This window comes from Podarcis erhardii, assembly GCF_964252035.2.
Source record: "Podarcis erhardii genome assembly, chromosome: 1".
NCBI classification, from domain to species: domain Eukaryota; kingdom Metazoa; phylum Chordata; class Lepidosauria; order Squamata; family Lacertidae; genus Podarcis; species Podarcis erhardii.
In genome coordinates, this window is record NC_138497.1 from 44,239,640 (window position 1) to 44,259,505 (window position 19,866).

The 19,866-nt window shown below is 41.9% G+C and overlaps 1 protein-coding gene across 4 annotated transcripts in view; it reads right to left on the reverse strand.

Annotated features, from left to right (window-relative positions):
* LTK (leukocyte receptor tyrosine kinase) overlaps positions 1–19,866 on the reverse strand; it is a 117,121-nt gene that overhangs the window by 47,115 nt on the left and 50,140 nt on the right. For 3 of the 4 annotated variants that reach the window (XM_081858566.1, XM_081858564.1, XM_081858563.1), the window contains exons 2-6: positions 12,898–13,011; positions 9,598–9,750; positions 8,133–8,349; positions 2,389–2,528; positions 452–589 (exon numbers count right to left, since the gene is read on the reverse strand). In XM_081858566.1, the coding sequence (XP_081714692.1) occupies positions 452–589; positions 2,389–2,528; positions 8,133–8,349; positions 9,598–9,750; positions 12,898–12,928 (679 nt within the window). In that variant the 5' untranslated portion in view covers positions 12,929–13,011. The remainder of the gene's footprint in view (positions 1–451; positions 590–2,388; positions 2,529–8,132; positions 8,350–9,597; positions 9,751–12,897; positions 13,012–19,866) is intronic. The other variant, XM_081858565.1, reaches the window with a different exon arrangement.

A 19,866-nucleotide genomic window follows, 5' to 3' on the forward strand; every position in this document is an offset into this window, starting at 1 on the left:
CCCCCAGGCAGATTACAACCAAACAAGAATATTAAATACATTTCATGACCACAATATATGGTTTTAAAAAACCATAGCTGAGTGGTCTTGATTATTATCACTGTGGTAGGGGAAGCCAGCATCAGATCACCTGATCAGGAATCAATAGCCTAATCTCCAGGGTCCTGGCAGGAGGAAGCTAGGACCAATTGGACCTGAGCAACCTCATGACATGTTGCTGGGGAGAAATGCTCTGGCACTGGATATAAGGACTGTTTTGTGAGGTAGGGAGGATTTCAGCTACTCTGTGAACTTGTGGTTCCATGATCTGAGGGGACCAAGTCAAGCAACCGCTGCTTTAGGGGACCCATAAGACAGGAGTGAGCAAGTGACCTCAAAATATTCGTGCAACCAAGCTGGCAAGTAGGAAGTCATGGACAGAAAAGTGTAAGGGAAATAGATCCATATTCACCACAGATGGATCCACCTTCTTCTTCGATGGGGCAACTGGTACTGAAATCACAGACCTGAAGTTTGCTGACACAGCCCTCTTGTGGGCACAGGGCGGCAGAACCCTTCTCGTATTGGGAAATATGTGGAACTCCTTTGTCTGAAGGGAAGGAAAAAACATACATCCGAGTATCAAAGAACAATACCTAGATTTAAAACATAATAGCTCCATTATGAGCTCCTTTCCCCCTTGGTCACAAGAGTATGGAAGAAGATGGTGAAGATACATCGAGCAATAAACAGAAGAGTGAGTTCTTGAAAGCAGCATGAACTGATCAGTTAAGTTATTTTGTTTTAAATACTGATATCCCACCTTTTGACTACATCTAGATCTCCAAAGATGTATATATCTAGAGGCAGAGTTTATTTTTTACATATAAAAGGGTAGCTTTTATGTTGTGAACTGCCCTGAGATCTGCGGGTATAGGGTGGTATACAAATTTAATAAATAATAATAATAATAATAAAACAACTGTTGAATGGTTGCTAAAGTAAATCTACAGAAAGGAGTGGGCCTGAATTTTAGGCATGGATTTGCGAGGGTATGGCTCTCTCCCAGACTACTGAAACACCATCAATAAATATATCCATGACAACAGACAGATCTAATATTGATGACAAACAAATACCAGGACATATTATACTTTTGCCATCCTCTGCACCAAATCTGAACAGGATTGAAATTAGTTTGAGAAGTCATTGAAAAGCTCTGCCAGGAGTAATTAAACTGTGACAACTGGTTCACACATGGAAGCAATCACTTAATGCTGTGGTTCTCAAAGGGTGTGGTGCGCCACACTGGTGTTGCAGGAGAGGAGAGCAAGTGTGGCAGGAAGGTTCAAGGGCCATCAGAGAAACATTTAGACATTTCAGTGTAGTGTAGTATAGTATCAAAACAATGAGAGACATGCACATCTCCCTTAAGCTGCAAAGTGTCAGAAAGCTGCAGAACTTTCTTCCCATTGCTTAAGGGCTGTCCTGTAGCTTTCTGTTTCTCCATTGTAAGTCATGTGGAAGACATTCTTTTGGACAGACAGCAAATTATTTAAGATTCAGCAAATAAGTCAGTCTTAGAAGTCCGGTGTCCAGAAAGCACAGATGTGACCTTTACAGGCACTGGATTTACCGCTGCTTTCCAGGATTAGGTTTTCTTGGGGGCGGCAGTTTGGTTATCAATAGGCAAAATTTATTGCCCTCTTTTTCAAGTCTCCCTTCATCCTGCCACCATATATCTTTGTATTTGCATTATACTCCAATTCAAAGGCATGTTAATAAATTATCCAGTATGGCTTAAATCGTTTAAGTTTCTTTTCCCTTTGTATATTTTTCACTAATTATTTCTCTGGCCTAAGTATGTTAAAGCACCTGACATGCAAGAAAAATTAATCCCTTACATTACTGATATTAAAAAAAAACAAGCAGGAAAGGAGCTTGAGAAGGGTAATAAAAGATCATTTACAAAATATAATGAACAAAAATGCATTTATTATATTCTGAAGTTAGTGCAATAAAATCATGTTTGGCGGCCCTATATTTATTGAGTGTGGTGGTTTAAAATTTAAATACTGCTTTGACCCTAAAATGCTGCCTATGAGTGATTTAATATAAGAAGTGCATATGTATCTGCTTAGATATTTATGTAGTGACTGCACCATTATGACATACGGACATTTTTAGTCTAATTTAAAAACTTTTAAAGACAGAACCCAAGTGTATTTTTTTACATAACATTTATTTAAGAAAAAAGTTTGTTTTTAAGGGATCCTCATGTTCCAAATATATTTACTCCACTGCTTGCTGTTGAGTCTCATGCTGGAAACATTGCTAGTCCTGGGCTTTTGTGATTATGCAAAGCAAATATCCTGACTTTCCAGAGCTGAATGGCAATATAAGACATACCATGAAAGCAATTTCTGAGATGCAAAGAGCCCAGTGCCAAAAGCCCAGAACTCTTTTCTTCACAGCTTGAATACAGCAAAGTGATCTCAAAGGGCCTTTCCATTTCTCCAACTGAACCGATGAGCACTTTCCACTTCACCCTGCAAAAATCAAAGGAGTTGTCATGATTAAATAATGCTTCACGTTAATGTGGCATTTTGGAGTGGTCAAAGTAATTCACACCCTTCAGGGTTGGGAAGAAGGTAGATTGGGATCTATTGGTAGATCCAAGGCTGCTGAAACAATCCAAGTTGATCACGGTTTAAAATATTTTGCTTGACTAACTACCGTATATAACAGTACCCATCAGGCAAGAAGAACTCAAAGCCATCAACAAGTTAAGCTTAGCAGATTTCATAAAAATAACAATGGCTGAGATTTTTCCCAGTGGGAGAAAGAACTGCTACAAATTTAAGGATAACCTAAGCAAGGGGAGGGTTCTCAAATGCCTATCAAGTAACCACACCCACATTTATTGATGGCAGGATCTAGACTCAATCTAGAATGAAAGCAGCATGTTGAGCTTCATCATGAATGATTCCAGATTGAGAAAAAAAATACTTCTTTTGTGCTATGGATGGAATAGTATATATGCAGCCCATGACATATTTGTGATATTGTTCTCAGCTTTAAATCTTGCCCAACCTTTTACACTTCAAATTATACCGGTTACATATACATATGCATACTTGATCTTTCATTACTTAAATGCCAACACATTTTTTGCTTTTGCACATTGCCCAGCCCACCAGTTCTGATTCATCATTGCATCACTTGTGTCATGGTGTAACACAGTAGCCAGAGACCTGCAGCACTGAGTCACTCCTCATTACCGACACTGCAAATTGTCGTGCAGCATCCAAGCCGCCTTCAAAACTGAATCATGGGTACATTATGTCTGATGTGCAATCACAACACTACATCTAGTCAGCCCTAGCAGCATCTAGTAATATCTTTTTCTCCACAATGTAATATGTATAGCATATTGCCCAGAATATGAAATTGTGAGAGGCAGCTTTGCATATACATAAAAATGTAAGCCTGTCGTCAGGCTCTACAGTTTGTGCAGCTGCCAATAGGTGGACATTGTGGGATGTAAACACAGGAGCAGTCAATGACAACATTCCTAGAGTGTACATGTTAGAACACGGGGAGGGATGTCTGTCTAGCAAGTAGGTAAACTTCCTGGGGACGGACTTCCTCCGCATGTGACCAGAGGTGGGTGTGGCCTCACCTGTGCAGGTAAATGATAAAAGCACAGGGCAGGCAGCCATATCTCTCTCTCTCATCTTCATCTTCTGAAGGAGCAACATGCCCTCTTGGCTCTCAGCCAAGAGAGGACAGTACTATCTTCCTATAAGATAGATTCTAAGTGTATCAGTTACAGATAGGTAGCCGTGTTGGCTCATCACAGCTATCTGCCAATCACCCATTCCCACCACCCTTCTGAGTAATACCCCTCCCCACCTTCTCACTATATAGAAGGGTCTGGAAACTTCTGTTTCAGTGTATCTGAAGAAGTGTGCATGCACACGAAAGCTCATACCAAGAACTGACTTAGTTGGTCTTTAAGGTGCTACTGGAAGGAATTTGTTTTGTTTATTCTAAGTGTATGTAACCTTTTTAAAGCTGTCTGCCTTCTGGGATCATATTGTGAACAGAACGTGAGTAAACTCTTTTATACTTTTATAAAGACTGTGTCGTGTCTTGTATTTTAAGAGGGAACAAAAGGGGAAATTACCAGAGTAATTATTATAGAGGTTCTAGCGAACCTGTGCAGATGTTACCGTTGCGAACTTAAAAGGGAATGTCATAAACTCTGCTGATATTTTGGGAACTTGTTAGCACAAGTTGGATAAGGATATAATTAGTCAATATATCCTCTCCTGCACCCCAGAACATTCCCACAGACATCCCAACTGCAGTGTGATAAACACCAGGCAGGGAGGCAGGAGAGCAAGGAAGCAGGGTGGGTATGAGGTGGCCCAGGCAAGCTGTTTCACAAAAGGTGAAGGTGCTGCACACAGCGGTTTATCAAGTTGCTGTGTTAAATGTTTCATCCCCAGCATTAAATGTACCCACAGCAAGGTATAATGGAAGGAGGGAAGGAGCTTCACACAGCAGCTTGGCAATTTCTGTGTGAAGCATTTCCTCCCTCTATTAAACCTCCCTGTTGGCATGTTTAATGTAGGAAGGAAGTACTTCACACAGTTGTTTGCTAAGCCATTGTTTGAAGCACCTCACACCAGGGGCAGCCCATCCAGTTTCGCTACCTGAGGTGAACAGGGCCTTGCAGAGCCAGGCAGAGGCCTGGGCCAGGTAGATAATGTGCCCCCGCTTTCCCCCCACCCTGGGGATAATTGAAGTCTTATAAATAAGTAAGTATATAAATAATTTTCACAAAAGGTATGCTGACAAATAATTTTATTTCAAGGCTTGAACCGTATCTGCATATAAAGACAAAATCGAAAATATAGATAAATATGATGACCAAGACCCCCTTTGGAATCGGAGGCCCGGGCCAAGTGGCCCATATGGCCCCCCCCCTCTGTCTGGGGCTTGAGGTGAAACGGGAGCCTGTTGCCATGCCCCACATCTACTTGTGCCACAGTGCCCTCATCCTTATCGAACTTAGCAAGGGGGGAGCATTCAACAAGGCTTTGGTGCTTATCTTCACCTTTCCAGGGGCAGAGAAGAAGAGAGACAATGCTGCATGCTGGAATGTTTCCAGCGAGAGGGGGTGCTCTGCTAGTGACAGAAACAGTGGGGGCAGGTGAGGCATTTCCTTCTGCACTTCCACTGCCTGAGGTAACCGCTTCATCCTGACTCACGGGCAGGCCAGCTGTCCCTCCTGCCCTCCACTGAACAGCTCACCTGGGTGCTTGACTCTTACAATGCTTCCTTGCAGCAGTGGGGGGAAGGCGCTTCACATAGTGGTTTAACAAAATGATGAATCATTGTATTTTAATATTCTGCTGGAAGCCGCCCAGAGTGGCTGGGGAAACCCAGCCAGATGGGTGGGGTACAAATAATAAATTATTATTATTATCCTTTAAAGGGGGTTGTGGCTCGGGGTGAGCTGTGGAGGGAGGGGAGTTCGGTCAGGTGTGAGGGAAGGCTGGTTGGTAAAGGGGTAGGTGGGGTTGACAAGCTGAGCAGGGGCCACAGCCTCTAGTGTGTATGTACACACACACACACACACACAGAGAGAGAGAGAGAGAGAGAGAAGAGAGAAGAGAGAGAGAGAGAGAGAGAGAGAGAGAGAGAGAGAGAGCGCCTACCACTATCATGGAGCTCTAATCAGGTATTAAATTATGTAGCTGAATTTTGGGAGGTCCCAAATGGGTTGATCTAACTAAAGCAGCTTTCCCCCTATGCCATAAATCAGGCTCCTTCTAGGCTTGATCCAAACAGGAACTTTTCTGAGCCAATTTAATTTCCTTAATGGAACCCAGAACAAAGCCCTTTGTATACATAGTAGTAGAAGGATTGTTGCAGCAGTAATTCACATAAACCAGCCTGGCATTACATTTACTATCGATTTTATGTCAGGAGAACACATCTTGTTAAATGGGCTAATACGACTTCACTTCTAAATTAAGACATTTAAGCAGCTATATAAGGCTCAACAGGTTTCTGGGCAACGTGCCTGTAAAAAAAAAGAAGAGAGAGAGTTTGGAGCTGTAGACGAAGTTCAAGCAGATGCAAGATAAGGCTGATAGATGAAAGGTGTTGTTGTGCAGGAACATATTGCACACAAAAAAACTGAACATATTTCTCAGTCCAACTGAGTCCGAGATGCATTGTGAGACTGCTGCTGGTTTTTCTATTGTCCTTCGCGAGCTGTTTCATAATATCAGGAATCCTGCATGTGCTCTCTGTCTCCTACAGTTTATTGAAAAGTGCAGCACTAGCTAAATCCAGGATCCTGGATGTTTCAAAAGCAACAGCTACTCAGCTCAAAGTGCTTATGAGTTTGAGCAAAACATTTAGTAAGAGTATAAGCAGCAGAACTGGGTTCCTGTCTGAATGAATTTGGGGGTGATGGGTCATACCTTCATGGGTCATTCTTACCACTTTGCAAACCAATGAGTCTGTGCAAAAGTCAGCCAGCTCAATGCAATGCGGGGAGTTTCACTGTCTCCCCCAAGCCATGCAAGAGGGCTGCTTTCCATACCCTAAATTCAGGCTGTAAAAAGCAGCCGCTAACCTATGTAAGCCCCGCCCCCAATCCCTAGATGAGAAAGGTATCCAAGGAGAGTTATCCTGAATTAATAATAATAATAATAATAATAATAATAATAATAATAATAATTATTATTATATGTACCCCAGCTGACTGGGTTGCCCCAGCCATTCTGGACGGCTTCCAGCAAAATATGAAAATGCAATAGAACATCATAACCATGCATTTCTCAGAATGCACAATCCAGTCAACTTCCTGACATTCTGTTTTATGAACTGAAGTTTTTTTTCTTTCTGGGAACCAAAATTCGGATTATAAAACTATCATTCCAACAAAACCTATTTGCATGCATATATTGAAAAGAATCACTACTGAGCCATCCTTGGATATAAAATACTATGCTAGGCCTGGTCCAGGATTATTTAACCTTTTCTTCAGAAATCTGATACAAGTGATGAAGATTTGCTCATGACGTCGGGGGGGGGGGGGAATCGCATTATTTTTAGTGTATTATTTCATGACTAATAAGCATAATAGAGAAAATTATCTAATATTTCTGAAGATCTGAGTAGGTTTGACGTTCAGAAAAGAGCTTATTTTCTTTATCTAGCGTGTAGCACTTTATATTGGGGGTTTGGATTTGGAAGGATCTGGGCATTTTGGCCTCATTTCAGATGCACAATACAAGAATGAAAAGAACCCAGGCCACCCCCAGAGACTGCTGGTGCTTCGCACACACCCGACAGGAAATAAAGGTCCTCATCTTAAGCAACTGGCTCCATAATTAATCTGATTTCTCCAGTCTAGTTATGCATCAGGCTTCAGAAAGCTTGCTCATCCTAAGTTAGGACTAAAGCTCTAACATGAAGAGGGTGTATAACTCATTTAATGGAATGTGATATTTGAGATTTAATATACAGGCGTCCACCCTCCCTTTCATGGGAGTCACTTTCCAGGACCCCATGTGCATAAGTGAAATCTTGTAATGTGGGGAGCACCCTCTAAATGCCCGCTCTCCAATCCATACCAAAAATACTGTATCCAAAAGTATCCACAACTAGAATTGAAGCTCTGGAGCTGACTGGAGGATGTGTGGGAAAGCTGCAGCTGCTGCGCTACCCCACACATCAGCTGCTAGGCGGGGAGGCTGAGCAACCTAAACAAAGCCCCGCTGCACCTCTGGTCTCTTTGGGGCTTCCTCCGTCCTCACCGACATCCTTTTCGGGCTCCAAGGAGGATCTCCTTGTGAGCCACGAGGATTCTCCAGCTTTCTCCCACTATTTCCAGGTTTGAACCAAATTATTTATTTATTTCTCAGTGCAGCGCATATACATGGCTGTGTGTGAGTCAATTGCGCCTAAGTGGGGAATGCCTGTGCTTGTAAGAGTTTTCTTCCCCTACTAACTCATTGCTAATATGCATATTCATGTATATTATAATTAGTAATGTTTCTAATACGAGAAATATAATAGCTCCTGGGGGGGGGGGAAATCTAATAAATTTCAAAACCAAGTCTTACCAGGCGTCCTGCTCATGTCTTTCTTGCAGATGAATGGCTACACTCTGATTAGTGTCCACATATCTCATTTCAGCAGAGAGTGCTCCTAGAGGGACACCTTGTGAATGCACGGCCAACTCCAAGAGACAGGAACTTGAGCTCCGAGGCAGGAGTGGGCTGCGGAGGCTGAACTTGCACCTATCTGAGATCCTGCTAGTGTTCAGGAGAAGAATTTCCCCTGCAGCAAAAAAAAAGGAGGGGGGACGGTTATGAGTAACAACAACCATAGTTATAAATTACAGTGCATGAAAGAATGGATGAAAGTTAGAGGGAAGAAAGAGGAAGACATACGGAGAAAGGATAATGAAAAGGGTGGGATATATATTTAATAACTGACTAACCAACTAGTAAGTATTTTGGACCACGGAAAAACCACACAGTCGTACCTTGGTTCTCAAACGGCTTAGTTGTCGAACAAATCTACTCCCGAACGCCGCAAACTTGGAAGTAAGTGTTCCGGTTTGTGAACGTTTTTCAGAAGCCAAATGTCCGATGCGGCTTCTGCTTGAGTGCACGAAGCTCCTGCAGCCAACTGGAAGCCGCGCCTTGGTTTTTGAACGGTTTGAGGAGTCAAACGGACTCCCGGAACAGATTAAGTTCATGAACAAAGGTACCACTGTATATGGGAGCAATAGCATGGTTCCTTACTTATCAGATCATTGTCCAGGAGGGAGGAGGTAGTGGTAACGGGGTGTTAAGCAACAACCACACCTTTGAACTGGGCCATAAGGCTCCTGAATCTGGTTATTGGAATGGCATGCAACCAAGTCATTCCCACTACAGTGGTACCTCGGTTTACATACACTTCAGGTTACAGATGCTTCAGGTTACAGACTCCACTAACCCAGAAATAGTACCTCGGGTTAAGAACTTTGCTTCAGGATGAGAGAAGAAATCGTGCTCTGGCGGCATGGCAGCAGCAGCAGGAGGCCCCATTAGCTAAAGTGGTACCTCAGGTTAAGAACAGTTTCAGGTTAAGAACAGACCTCCGGAACGAATTAAGTACTTAACCAGAGGTACCATTGTACTACTGCTAGTAACATATAATCTGACCATTAGCTTCAGCCTCTTCTGCCACAAAGTAACGAAGAGCCAGTTCTCTACAACTGAGGCTCTATATAAAACCTACAATATGTCTTTTGTATTCATTGTAATGATTTTAATATATTAACAGCATTAAGCACATGATGCTGTGCAATGAATGGAGGGCTCTCATTTGGAAAACATTTCACATGCCTCTTCAATCTTTGTGAGCCAATGACGGATACATATGAAAAATCAATTTGTGTTTTAATCCATAACTTTACCCTCCCCATCTCCATGGGGAATAGTGCTGGATACCACAGTGGCTCCAGTTGAGAAAGAACCTTGTAAGAAGGCAAGGATAGTTAACGACAAATGCGTGCGCTGTGCACAAATGGACAACCTTCTAGTTTTCTGTTTGATGAGTTGTTCTCTATAATCTGCTGGTGCTCCTGAGAAGTCAGAACAACAACTGAAGACAACAACCAGTCAGGTTTTCCAGAGGCATTGGTAGATGAAACCCAGGAACAGTTCCATCCAAAGTTACATGTGGTTTCTGTTACAAGAAATGAGAGCATAATTAGTCAAGATTATTATTACAACAAACAGTGATGACAGTGATTTAAATGAACGAGTCACTGTACTTTTTAACCATAAAACTTTTTAACCATAAAGCAGAAGACAATCTTTGCCCCAGTTTATTTCTCAATATATGTTCAAGAAGTATTAAAGCAACCAAGGAGATGGAGCTGCAACGTTGTTTTGGAGTTGCAGTCCACAGTTAATCAATTTAGTTGAGAAAGGGAAGAGAACAGCATTGCTAAAATATAAACACAGGGATTTCTGTGCACTCATCCTTTCTGAAAGGATGCACCTCAGTTGTTAATTCTAAAGCTAACAATAGATACAACGTTTTTAGGGCAGTGGGACTGCTCTGGAAGCATCCTCACTGTGTTCAGTCCTAAACATGCCTTTTGTCACTACTGTCAAGTGCAGGGGTGAGAATTGGTTTCGCAAGTTTGGAGAAGGAGCTGCCTGTCCATGGTGCTGACAAACTATTTCCCCCGTTCCATTGCGTCCCCTCAAAACTTCCTCCCAATCCACAGAATGCAATTGGTCATCACAATAACAACCTTTTAGGAAACTAAACAATGCTGCAAATGGACAGATAATTGCATGAATGTGCAATTCTTAGCATTTCTTTTCTTCTTCTTTAAAAAAATTTGTACAATTTCCATAAAGCATAATGGAGGTCAGAATTGACAGCTAAGCCAGTACAGTGGTAGCTCGGGTTACAGACGCTTCAGGTTACAAACTCCGCTAACCCAGAAATAGTACCTCGGGTTAAGAACTTTGCTTCAGGATGAGAACAGAAATTGCACGGTGGCGGCGTGGTAGCAGCAGGAGGTCCCATTAGCTAAAGTGGTACCTCAGGTTAAGAACAGTTTCAGGTTAAGAACGGACCTCCAAAACGAATTAAGTTCTTAACCCGAGGTACCACTGTATTCAATTGGTTAGCATGCACACCCTGTCATTTTGCTTGTGGAAGTGAGAGGAAAACAAGCTCATCCTGCAGCAGAGAGACAGATCAAAAATTCTGTTTGTATTTTATCTCTCTTCACCTTTAAAACTGTAAGTCGAGCATTCAGGTGATCCTGGCACCAGAACACAAATAACACATATTCTTAAAGCCTTTTGTAGTGCAAAGGTTGATGAGCATCAACTTAACACTCCATGAGTTTGTATACCACCCTTCATCTGAAGATCCCAGGACAGTTCACAACAGAAAAATACAAAATGAGAACTGTGGCCACATTTGAATAAAAAACAAACAAAACACAACTGAGTTAGTCCATAAGAGGGAAAAAATACTTTTTAAAAATCCACAACTGGGCCACATTTTTATCTGGAGAAATCAAAATGTCACAAAGCAGTGTGTAAACTTCCGCGTTCCCTATAACTCTTCATAATGCTACACAAAGCAGGGGCTGACGGGATAACAAAAATATCCCCCACCAATACAAAAATTAGTCTGAACACTGAAAACTGCATTAGTCTCTACTAGGTTGAGTTACACATAACAGCTACATTGGAATTCAGAAAGATTTAAGTTTTAAATCAGAAGTCTTTTAAACTTCAATCTACACTAGAAGCATTTCCTAGTTAAAACGTAGCTTTGCAAAGCACAGCAAAGCAGTAATCCTAAATGCAGCGAAGTTTAAAATTGCTTATCTGGAAGTTATGGCTATGACGCAAGTGTCCAGAGGCTGGTTATTATTTTGTTTGGTTTTTTTACTAAGAGAAGGTTTTTAAAAATGTTGTTCAAAGGGTACTTTCAATGGTGTGTTTTACTATATTACACATGGCATAGGACTATTAGTCACTTTCGGAGCAGATCTACAAATAATCCACATAACTGAAGCACAGTTAGCCCCAGGCAAAAACCACTCAGCCACATCAGAACTTACACAGTTCCCATTATTTTATAACTGGATAGCTCTCAGTTGCTTAAAACACACAAATTACCATTCTTTCTGCATATTTTCCGTCATACCCAGATTGTAGCATGAAAGGGAAATGCATTTACTAACTTATAAACTTTGGAGAGGGGAGTGGGGCTTGAGTGGGGGGTTACTTTTATTTGCAAATAAATCAATCATATCCTCCCCTTCATATCTGTGATTTTGCCCCAGTGAGATGCTGGCATTAAATAAACCGTACCAGGGGTGCCCAAACTTTTTTCAAAGAGGGCCAGATTTGATGAAGTGAACATGTGTGAGGGGCCGACCAAAGTTGTTGAGCTTTTTTTTTTACAGTTTTATCCCATATACTGCCATGGGGGTGGGGGCCAGATTACATCGATCGGCAGACCAGATTGGGCCCCCAAAATGGACTTTGGACATGCCTGCCAGATCCCGTCTAATGAATTCACATTGGATCTTAGATGAGGAATGCATGCCATTCAGACCCTGGCTTGAAGAAACAAACATAATTTACTAATTCCTAATTAAAAGACTACAGTCTGCTAATGCATAGCATGCTTCTTCCATTCAAGTAAATGATTTCTGGAGGACCAATGGGTGAGTAAGAAAGGCTTTTCTAAAGCCGCATGATTGAATTCATCTGATTATTTGTAGGAGTAAGGGAATGGTTTAGGCAGAATACAGAGACAGTATAAGCTACAGGGAAATTACTGCAAGATTACTCTCATTCAGCTGTATTTTACACTCTCAATGTCCGGTTCATTTATTGCTCACACTATATGAATGCCATGGGGACAAAAGACTAAGCTGTGAAAATGCATCACTACCTAGGATGAGGAATTGAGTACATTAAACAGAACATGCTGTTCTACTAGTCTTTCAGGTTTGTATCAAGGATGTCTTCCTTAATTATCATATGGAGTCTGATGCCACAGTTGATGGTGGCAGGGGAAACCCAGCCAGATGGGTGGGGTATTATTAATAATAATAATAATAATAATAATAATAATAATAATAACTGATGCAGGTGGCTTGAAGTGGATACTGGACACAATAATGGAGAATAGGTCTATTAAGTATCTAAATACTAAGTCCTCTACATTCAGAGAATATGTGTTTGACGTCCATCATTTGCTGAGAAGGAAATAACAGGGGGAATCTGTTGCCACCATTGGTAACAGGCTCGGGGAAGCTTCTGAAGACCAAGATGGGAACAATACCTGGGTGGGAGGACTGATCAGGAGAAACCATCCCACTGCTACTTGGAGACAGCCCAGGAGGCGTATAGAAGAAAGGGGGAAGTTTCTCATCAGGTCTCGTAGAAGCAGAAACAACTACAAAAGAGAGGGGGGAAGTGCATAAGTAAAATGAAAATACCCCCAAGATGTAATTGTTTATACAGATGACACCCGCCCCCCAATATAAACTCTTGGAGTTGCTGCTAGAAAGCTCCTTTATAACAGGTTGAGCCAATGGCCCATCAAGCTCAGTGCTGACTAGTTTTCCAGAGTTTCAGACAAGAGTCCTTTCCCAGCTTTATGAGAGACTGAAAATGGGAGCTTCTACATGAAAAGTATGTGCTTTCTTGCCCACCTACACCCCCACCCCTTCCCAATGCTGTCTAATTAAAATAAAATAATGCTGCCTGATTAAAATGTAAATACAGTAAACATCTGACAATGATTTACACAGGCAAAAACAATTGTCCTTCATTGTCCCCATGATTTGCTAATTGGATTATCCAATCATTTTGAATAATGACTTGGCCTGCATACGATGCTAATTTAGAGTGCTAGCACCTACAAACATATTGTGTAGAAGTGCCCTAAAGTTTTGAAGTAGGTAAAGATTCTCTGGCAGGCCTACTGCAGTTCTTTACTACCCTTGGCAGCAAAAGGATGCTGCAGTGCTTACAATGATGCAAGCTTCTGTAATGTCTTCTCAACTAATGGACTTGTAAGAGACTGGGATCCTTGAAGTGTAATCCATTTACATTATTTATCTCTGCCACCCAACAACGTTTTTTTCCTTGCGTGTACACTAACAAAGAAACTTTCATGAGTCAAGAACCTAAGATTCTCACTACCAGATTCACTACAGTGGTACCTCGGGTTACATACGCTTCAGGTTAGAGACTCCGCTAACCCAGAAATAGTACTTCAGGTTAAGAACTTTGCTTCAGGATGAGAACAGAAATCGTGCTCTGGTGGCGCGGCGGCAGCAGGAGGCCCCATTAGCTAAAGTGGTGCTTCAGGTTAAGAACAGTTTCAGGTTAAGAACGGACCTCCAGAACGAATTAAGTTCTTAACCCGAGGTACCACTGTACTTGTAAATATGAAATCTTACTACAGCAACAATGCATATGCCCTCTGGGGCAGGGATCACATCTGTTTTCACTATATCTCACGTTGTGGATGATAATTGGAGGTTAAGCAGAAGTCACTGTGAACATTTCCAGAGTCATACAAAACCACCTGGGTCGTTGATTCATTGTGCTTGCAAAAAGATTTGGAATGTTCAAGTGAAATGCTGCTAATAGTCTCCCTTTAGGAAAGCCAGCAATCAGGGCAGCCGTCCCCAACCTTGTTGCATCCAGATGTTTTGGATTCCCATCAGCCTTGCTAGCTGGGCCGATACTGTAGAAACTGTAGTCCGAAACATCTGGAGGGCACCAGGTTGGTGAAGGGTGCACTTTATAGAAAAATTTGCAATGGTGGGAGGAGATAGGACAAGGTAGGCTAGGTCTCTGAAGTCCCTAAACTTGTCTGGTTTTGAGAAGTGCCTTTCAGAGCAATATCTTGCCCAATGCTTTCAACATGGCTTCTCAAGACCTGACGTTCAGGGTTCTGTAGAGCCCCTTTGCAAAATGCCTTGCAAGGTAGTGCTTCGCAAGGCAGTTCTCAAGACCTGACAATCTGCCGATTGTTGGGTCTTGCTAAGTCTTTTTCAATATGCATTGCATGATAGCATGTTGAAAGGGGCTTTACAAGACCTGAACATCAGCTGATTGTTGGGTCCCGTGAATGCCTTTGTGAAGCAGTATCTGGCAAAGCATTCAGCCCTCAGGGGGTAGGGGGAAGAACATCTGGCCCATGAGCCAGATTCAGTTCCCCAGCCCAGCCCTAAAGATTAACAAGACATTGCTCCTACATTTTGAATACCCTGTTTTCGCTGGTCTCCTTAGTGAAATCAATGAACAACTGAGGTCTTCCATTTAACCAGTATTGAGTTCCAAAAGCCATCAAACTCCAGATGCTCCACCTTTAACCCACCAGAACTCCTTACCTAGAAGTTTAAGTTCTGATTCCATCTGTTACTCTTCTGGTTCCTCGCTGTCTCTGCCCCAGACCTAAGATTCCTCCATGCACTGTCCTAGCTCCACCTAAACTGCCAATATAGACTGCTATTCTTCTCTGCAAAAAACCCAAAGGTGTCTTGCTGAGGCTTCCCATCTCTTCAATTCAAGAATGCTGTTAAATTTGAGATATGCCAGATGGCTTACATCTAGCATCTTTGGCAATTCTTATACCTAGAAAAGGATTAAAACCATACCAACAACAAAGTCATAATGAATTACAGCTACATAAATATTCTAAAGTCCTAGGTGCCTGCTAATATCAGCCTTTGTCTCAGTACTAGCCACATCTAAGGCTCAAATAGATTCTTCATATTCCCAAGCAGAACCATCACTTCTTGCGGTATACAGCAGGAACCTGAAGCTTTTCCACCCCTCTAATAAACAAAATGTATACAGTTGCAGGTTGAGCAACCACCTTCTCAAATACAATAAATAAATTTTGCTTCTGGGCCATGTGATGGGACGATGAGCTGCTTGTGCGTAAAAGCTTAGTCCCTCAGAGTTTGCTCAGTTTAGCAAAGCTCTGTCTTTAGCGGAGCCCTTAAGCATGGCTCCGTCAATCGCTGGCAGAATCCGACAGTGGGCGTTTACGGAATTTACTCCAGCATAAAAGCTCCTTGACGGAAACGCGTCGTCTGGATTCACGGCGCGACAGTTTCCGGCGAGGAGTGGGTGTACCTATGGGAGGTCCTGAGACTTCTCCGCTGTTATCGCTAGAAGACTCCCTGAGCCATTCCTTCGCCTCCCTCTCTCTCTGATCTCCCATTCTCCCCCTGCTGGTGCCTTCCTCCGCTGCTGACTCTCTCCTGACTTCTGAGAGCCCCTCCACCTCCTGTCTTTCCGATGGCAGTTCCCTGACAGGCCATTATTTGTCTGTTTGGTTTTTTTGCACACTGGCCTTCATCCGAAGATCACAGTGGAGTTCACAACATAAAAATACAAAATGAGAACACAAAATACATAATAAAGCAAAAACAAACCAGTAACTCCCCTCCCACAAACACATTTAAAAGGCCATAGAATGTTAATCAGCCAAAGGCCTAGCTATAGAGAAAGGTTTTCACTTGGTACCTAAATATATGTTATGAAGGTGCCAGGTGAGCCTCCTTGAGGAGAACATTCTACAAACGAGGAGCCACTGCAGAAAAGGCTTCACTATGAATGGGGAAAGCTAAACAAGTTATTAAATGGAATCTATAAGAACAAACAATCTTAGCTGTTAATAGAGGAAGAACCAGGACATGATTAGATACACAGGCTGAACAACCCAATTTGGAGGGTGGAACAAGATGCCCCATGTCCGGGAAGAGCCTGAGAAGCATTAATGCAGGACCCCCTTTCTCCACTACAGAAAAAAATTATCACGCCTAAAATGTGTCAGATTTATCTACCAAGTTCTTTGGGTGAAAGAAGGTGAATTTTTTTATGAAACACAGTGGATTTAATCAACTTAACTTTCTTCTTATATCATTAAATAGTAGACAGATTTCTTTGCTTAAGTGGGTATTATAAAGCAACAGACAAAATGAAGGAAACTGAACTTCAATAAATGTTTGTGACAGGCAATAAATATTAACAAGAAGTGCAGGTTTACGTACCAGGACTATAATAACTACTGGGGAAAACAGCATTAAGTGTAAAAAGGCAGAAACTCAGTTTCACATGCAGTAAATATGGTGCATAGGTTTTAGTTACGGAAGATTTTATATAGGTTGTCAATGTACATTTTATTTTGTAAACTACTCATTTGTAGTATGAATGAATGAATGAATGTGAGGTTTACAAAAGCCTTTGGCTATATTTAATAATGTTTATTACTTCTCCAGTATTGGGGAATTTATGAGCTTGTGGGAAACCCTTTTGCCCACATAAGTTCCTAAGGTTAAAAGACTGGTTTGGTAGAATGGGATGGGATGTCTGGAAAACGTTTGATCAACTTTTATCACCAAAAAAGTGTCACAGGGTACAATTCTATGGTTCTTTTTGGGGGGGGGAGGGTCTCAGAGGCTGTAGGATCTAACATATCTCCATCTCCTGACAGGCAAGTGGATTGTATGGCAACTTGTCTGCCCAGGACAAACATTGTAGGCAACATGAGACATCATCCAATCTGCCAGAGAGTGCACAGGAGGAATCGGTAAATGTGGAGACCAGTGGTATTGGAAAATGTGACAAGGACCAGCTCCCCTACAAGGTCCTTCTTCCAGAGCAGAATACATGATTTTGACAGATTCTACACAGATTCAGAAGATTAACTCCTGGGGCAACCCCTGTCACCCCTCACTGTAGCAGCCAAGAGCTGTAAAACAAGGCAACAGCCTTTTAGGGGTATAGATGGCTCCATTTCAGCCACTGCTCTGTCCAGGGTTCTGGTCTTGTCTTGCTTCTGACTCACCTGAACATGACTCAACCAAATCTGCTGCTGCACTACTAAGCCTGTTCCCTGGAAAAAAAAGAGAAGGCCTGGGATGTGTCTGTCAAGGTTGATTAGGAGGTTGAAATCCAGACCCCTAAATTTGTCTGGCCAGCGTTGAAGATGGACTACTGGACTAGGTAGAACTTTAGTAGTTCTTATGCAGCACATCAAAGTCTCAGGACTCACAGAGTGGCCCATTGAATTAATTACAACAGTGAGAACAACCTTTGGAACAGACTAGATTAGAGGAAGACTTCTTTGTACTTGAGGAAAGAACACTTAATTGCCATAACTTGGTTTTCAGAACTTGAAGTGACAGCAATAAAGAGAAGAAGAAGAAGAAGAAGAGTTTGGATTTGATATCCCGCCTTTCACTCCCTTTAAGGAGTCTCAAAGCGGCTAACATTCTCCTTTCCCTTCCTCCCCCACAACAAACACTCTGTGAGGTGAGTGGGGCTGAGAGACAGAAGTGTGACTGGCCCAAGGTCACCCAGCAGCTGCATGTGGAGGAGCGGAGACGCGAACCCGGTTCCCCAGATTAGGAGACTACCGCTCTTAACCACTACACCACACTGGCTCCCAGTGTTTTACGTTAATAGCTTTTTATTGACAGGTACCTACATGTTCTTCTTTGAGAAAAGATGACCTCAGACATCTCCCAAGACATAGTTCAGGGAAAGTTAATGGAACTATTCCACCAAACACTGTCTTGAGTTCTCCATCTAAAAAAATGAATTAAGTAAGAAGAACTTTTAAAAATGTTTAGCAGCTAAGCTATCAACATTGCATCCCTTCAGGCTAGCTGTTTATTACAGATCTCTTTCACTTTCATAGTAAAAGGGAGTTTGCTTATACACTGTGATGAGTAAATCTCAGTGATAACTCAATTTATACGCCCTCAGATGCCTCTTTGCAAATTCCAGAAATCTGCACATGTGGATTTGGACAGGCAGAGACAGAGTGGCAGTTAATACAAGCCAAGAGGCATATGCATTTTAAGCAACAGAATAAAGATGAAAGAAAGCATAAAATAGCATAGTACAGCTATACTAGGCATACACAGCTTGTCATTCACAAACAAACAAACAAAAAAACAAACCATTAACCACAACTACATATGCAAGCTCTTTTTCCTAAACGAAGCAAGCAATTTGTCTAAGAACAAGTACAAATTTATCCTAAAATGTTGTAGTTTCGAATTACTTAGTCCACTTTTCAAAGTTGAAGGAATGCACTAGGAGTCCTCCATTATATCCCAATCATTGGGATCTAAACAACATTTTTAGTACATGGAAAAGATTGTGGCTGTGAGCTTGTAGTTTGATATCTTTGTCAGTGGAATGAAAATTTAATGCAAATAAGATTTTTGGAACTTAAAGAAATCCCTGAGACTACATGACTGCCTCTGACATTAGAGCAGACACAGACATTTGATTTTGATGGTTGCGGTGCAGCAACAGAAGACACCTATCAGCAACTGTAAAACAATTCCACTGTATCCAAAAGTAGCTGTGCTTGCTCAAGACACAACTTTCCATTGTTGATGATCCCCCATACCCACTGCAGTCCCCTCCTTAAAGGTACTCCTGAAGACAGAGGAAGAGTGTTCCTCGATTCTACAGCCTTCCTCTTTCCTCCATTACAATATTGGTATTTTAAAAATCCTATAGCAACGTGGCTTTATATCTACAAAGGAAAGAGGATCCCTTAAAAAGAAATAAACCCGTTTACTTTTAATGTTAAGCATTTGGTGATGACAAAATACTTACTTTTTAAATGTTGTTTATTGCCTTTACTTATACGCCAACTTGTACAATTAAATGCAGCACAGCAAACCCCACCTCCTACTTTGCAGTAGGTGAAGTCAGGCAGGATTTCAAATACATTAGTTTTTCACAGAGATAATCCAAAATCATGCTTTCTTTGACCGGCCCTTCTATGATCTATCTATCTGACAGCTTGCTTCCTGCACCTTTCTCCCAAGAGAGATTACCAGAGAGCTGAACAGGGATTGTGTGTTCATCAGTCCTTCCTATCCTGTTTCCATAAAGTGTATCTACTTGCTGGAGTAGACCGAAGACACATTCATTTCACCTCAGGTACTGAAAGGGTCGTTCTAGGCCCTAGAATCTTAGGCCAAAGAGGAAGAAGGCTAGATGGGCAGGCTAGATGGCAGGCTAGATGGGCCTTTGGCCTGATCCAGATGGGCTCTTCTTATGCTGTCATGTTCTAGTGTTGCTTTCTGCCTTTCATGCACCTATTAAAGACATTGAGTCTTGGCCCATGAAAAAACATCAACCCTAACATAACCCTGTAAAGAGAGACATAGAATCATAGAATCATAGAATCATAGAGTTGGAAGAGACCACAAGGGCCATCGAGTCCAACCCCCTGCCAAGCAGGAAACACCATCAG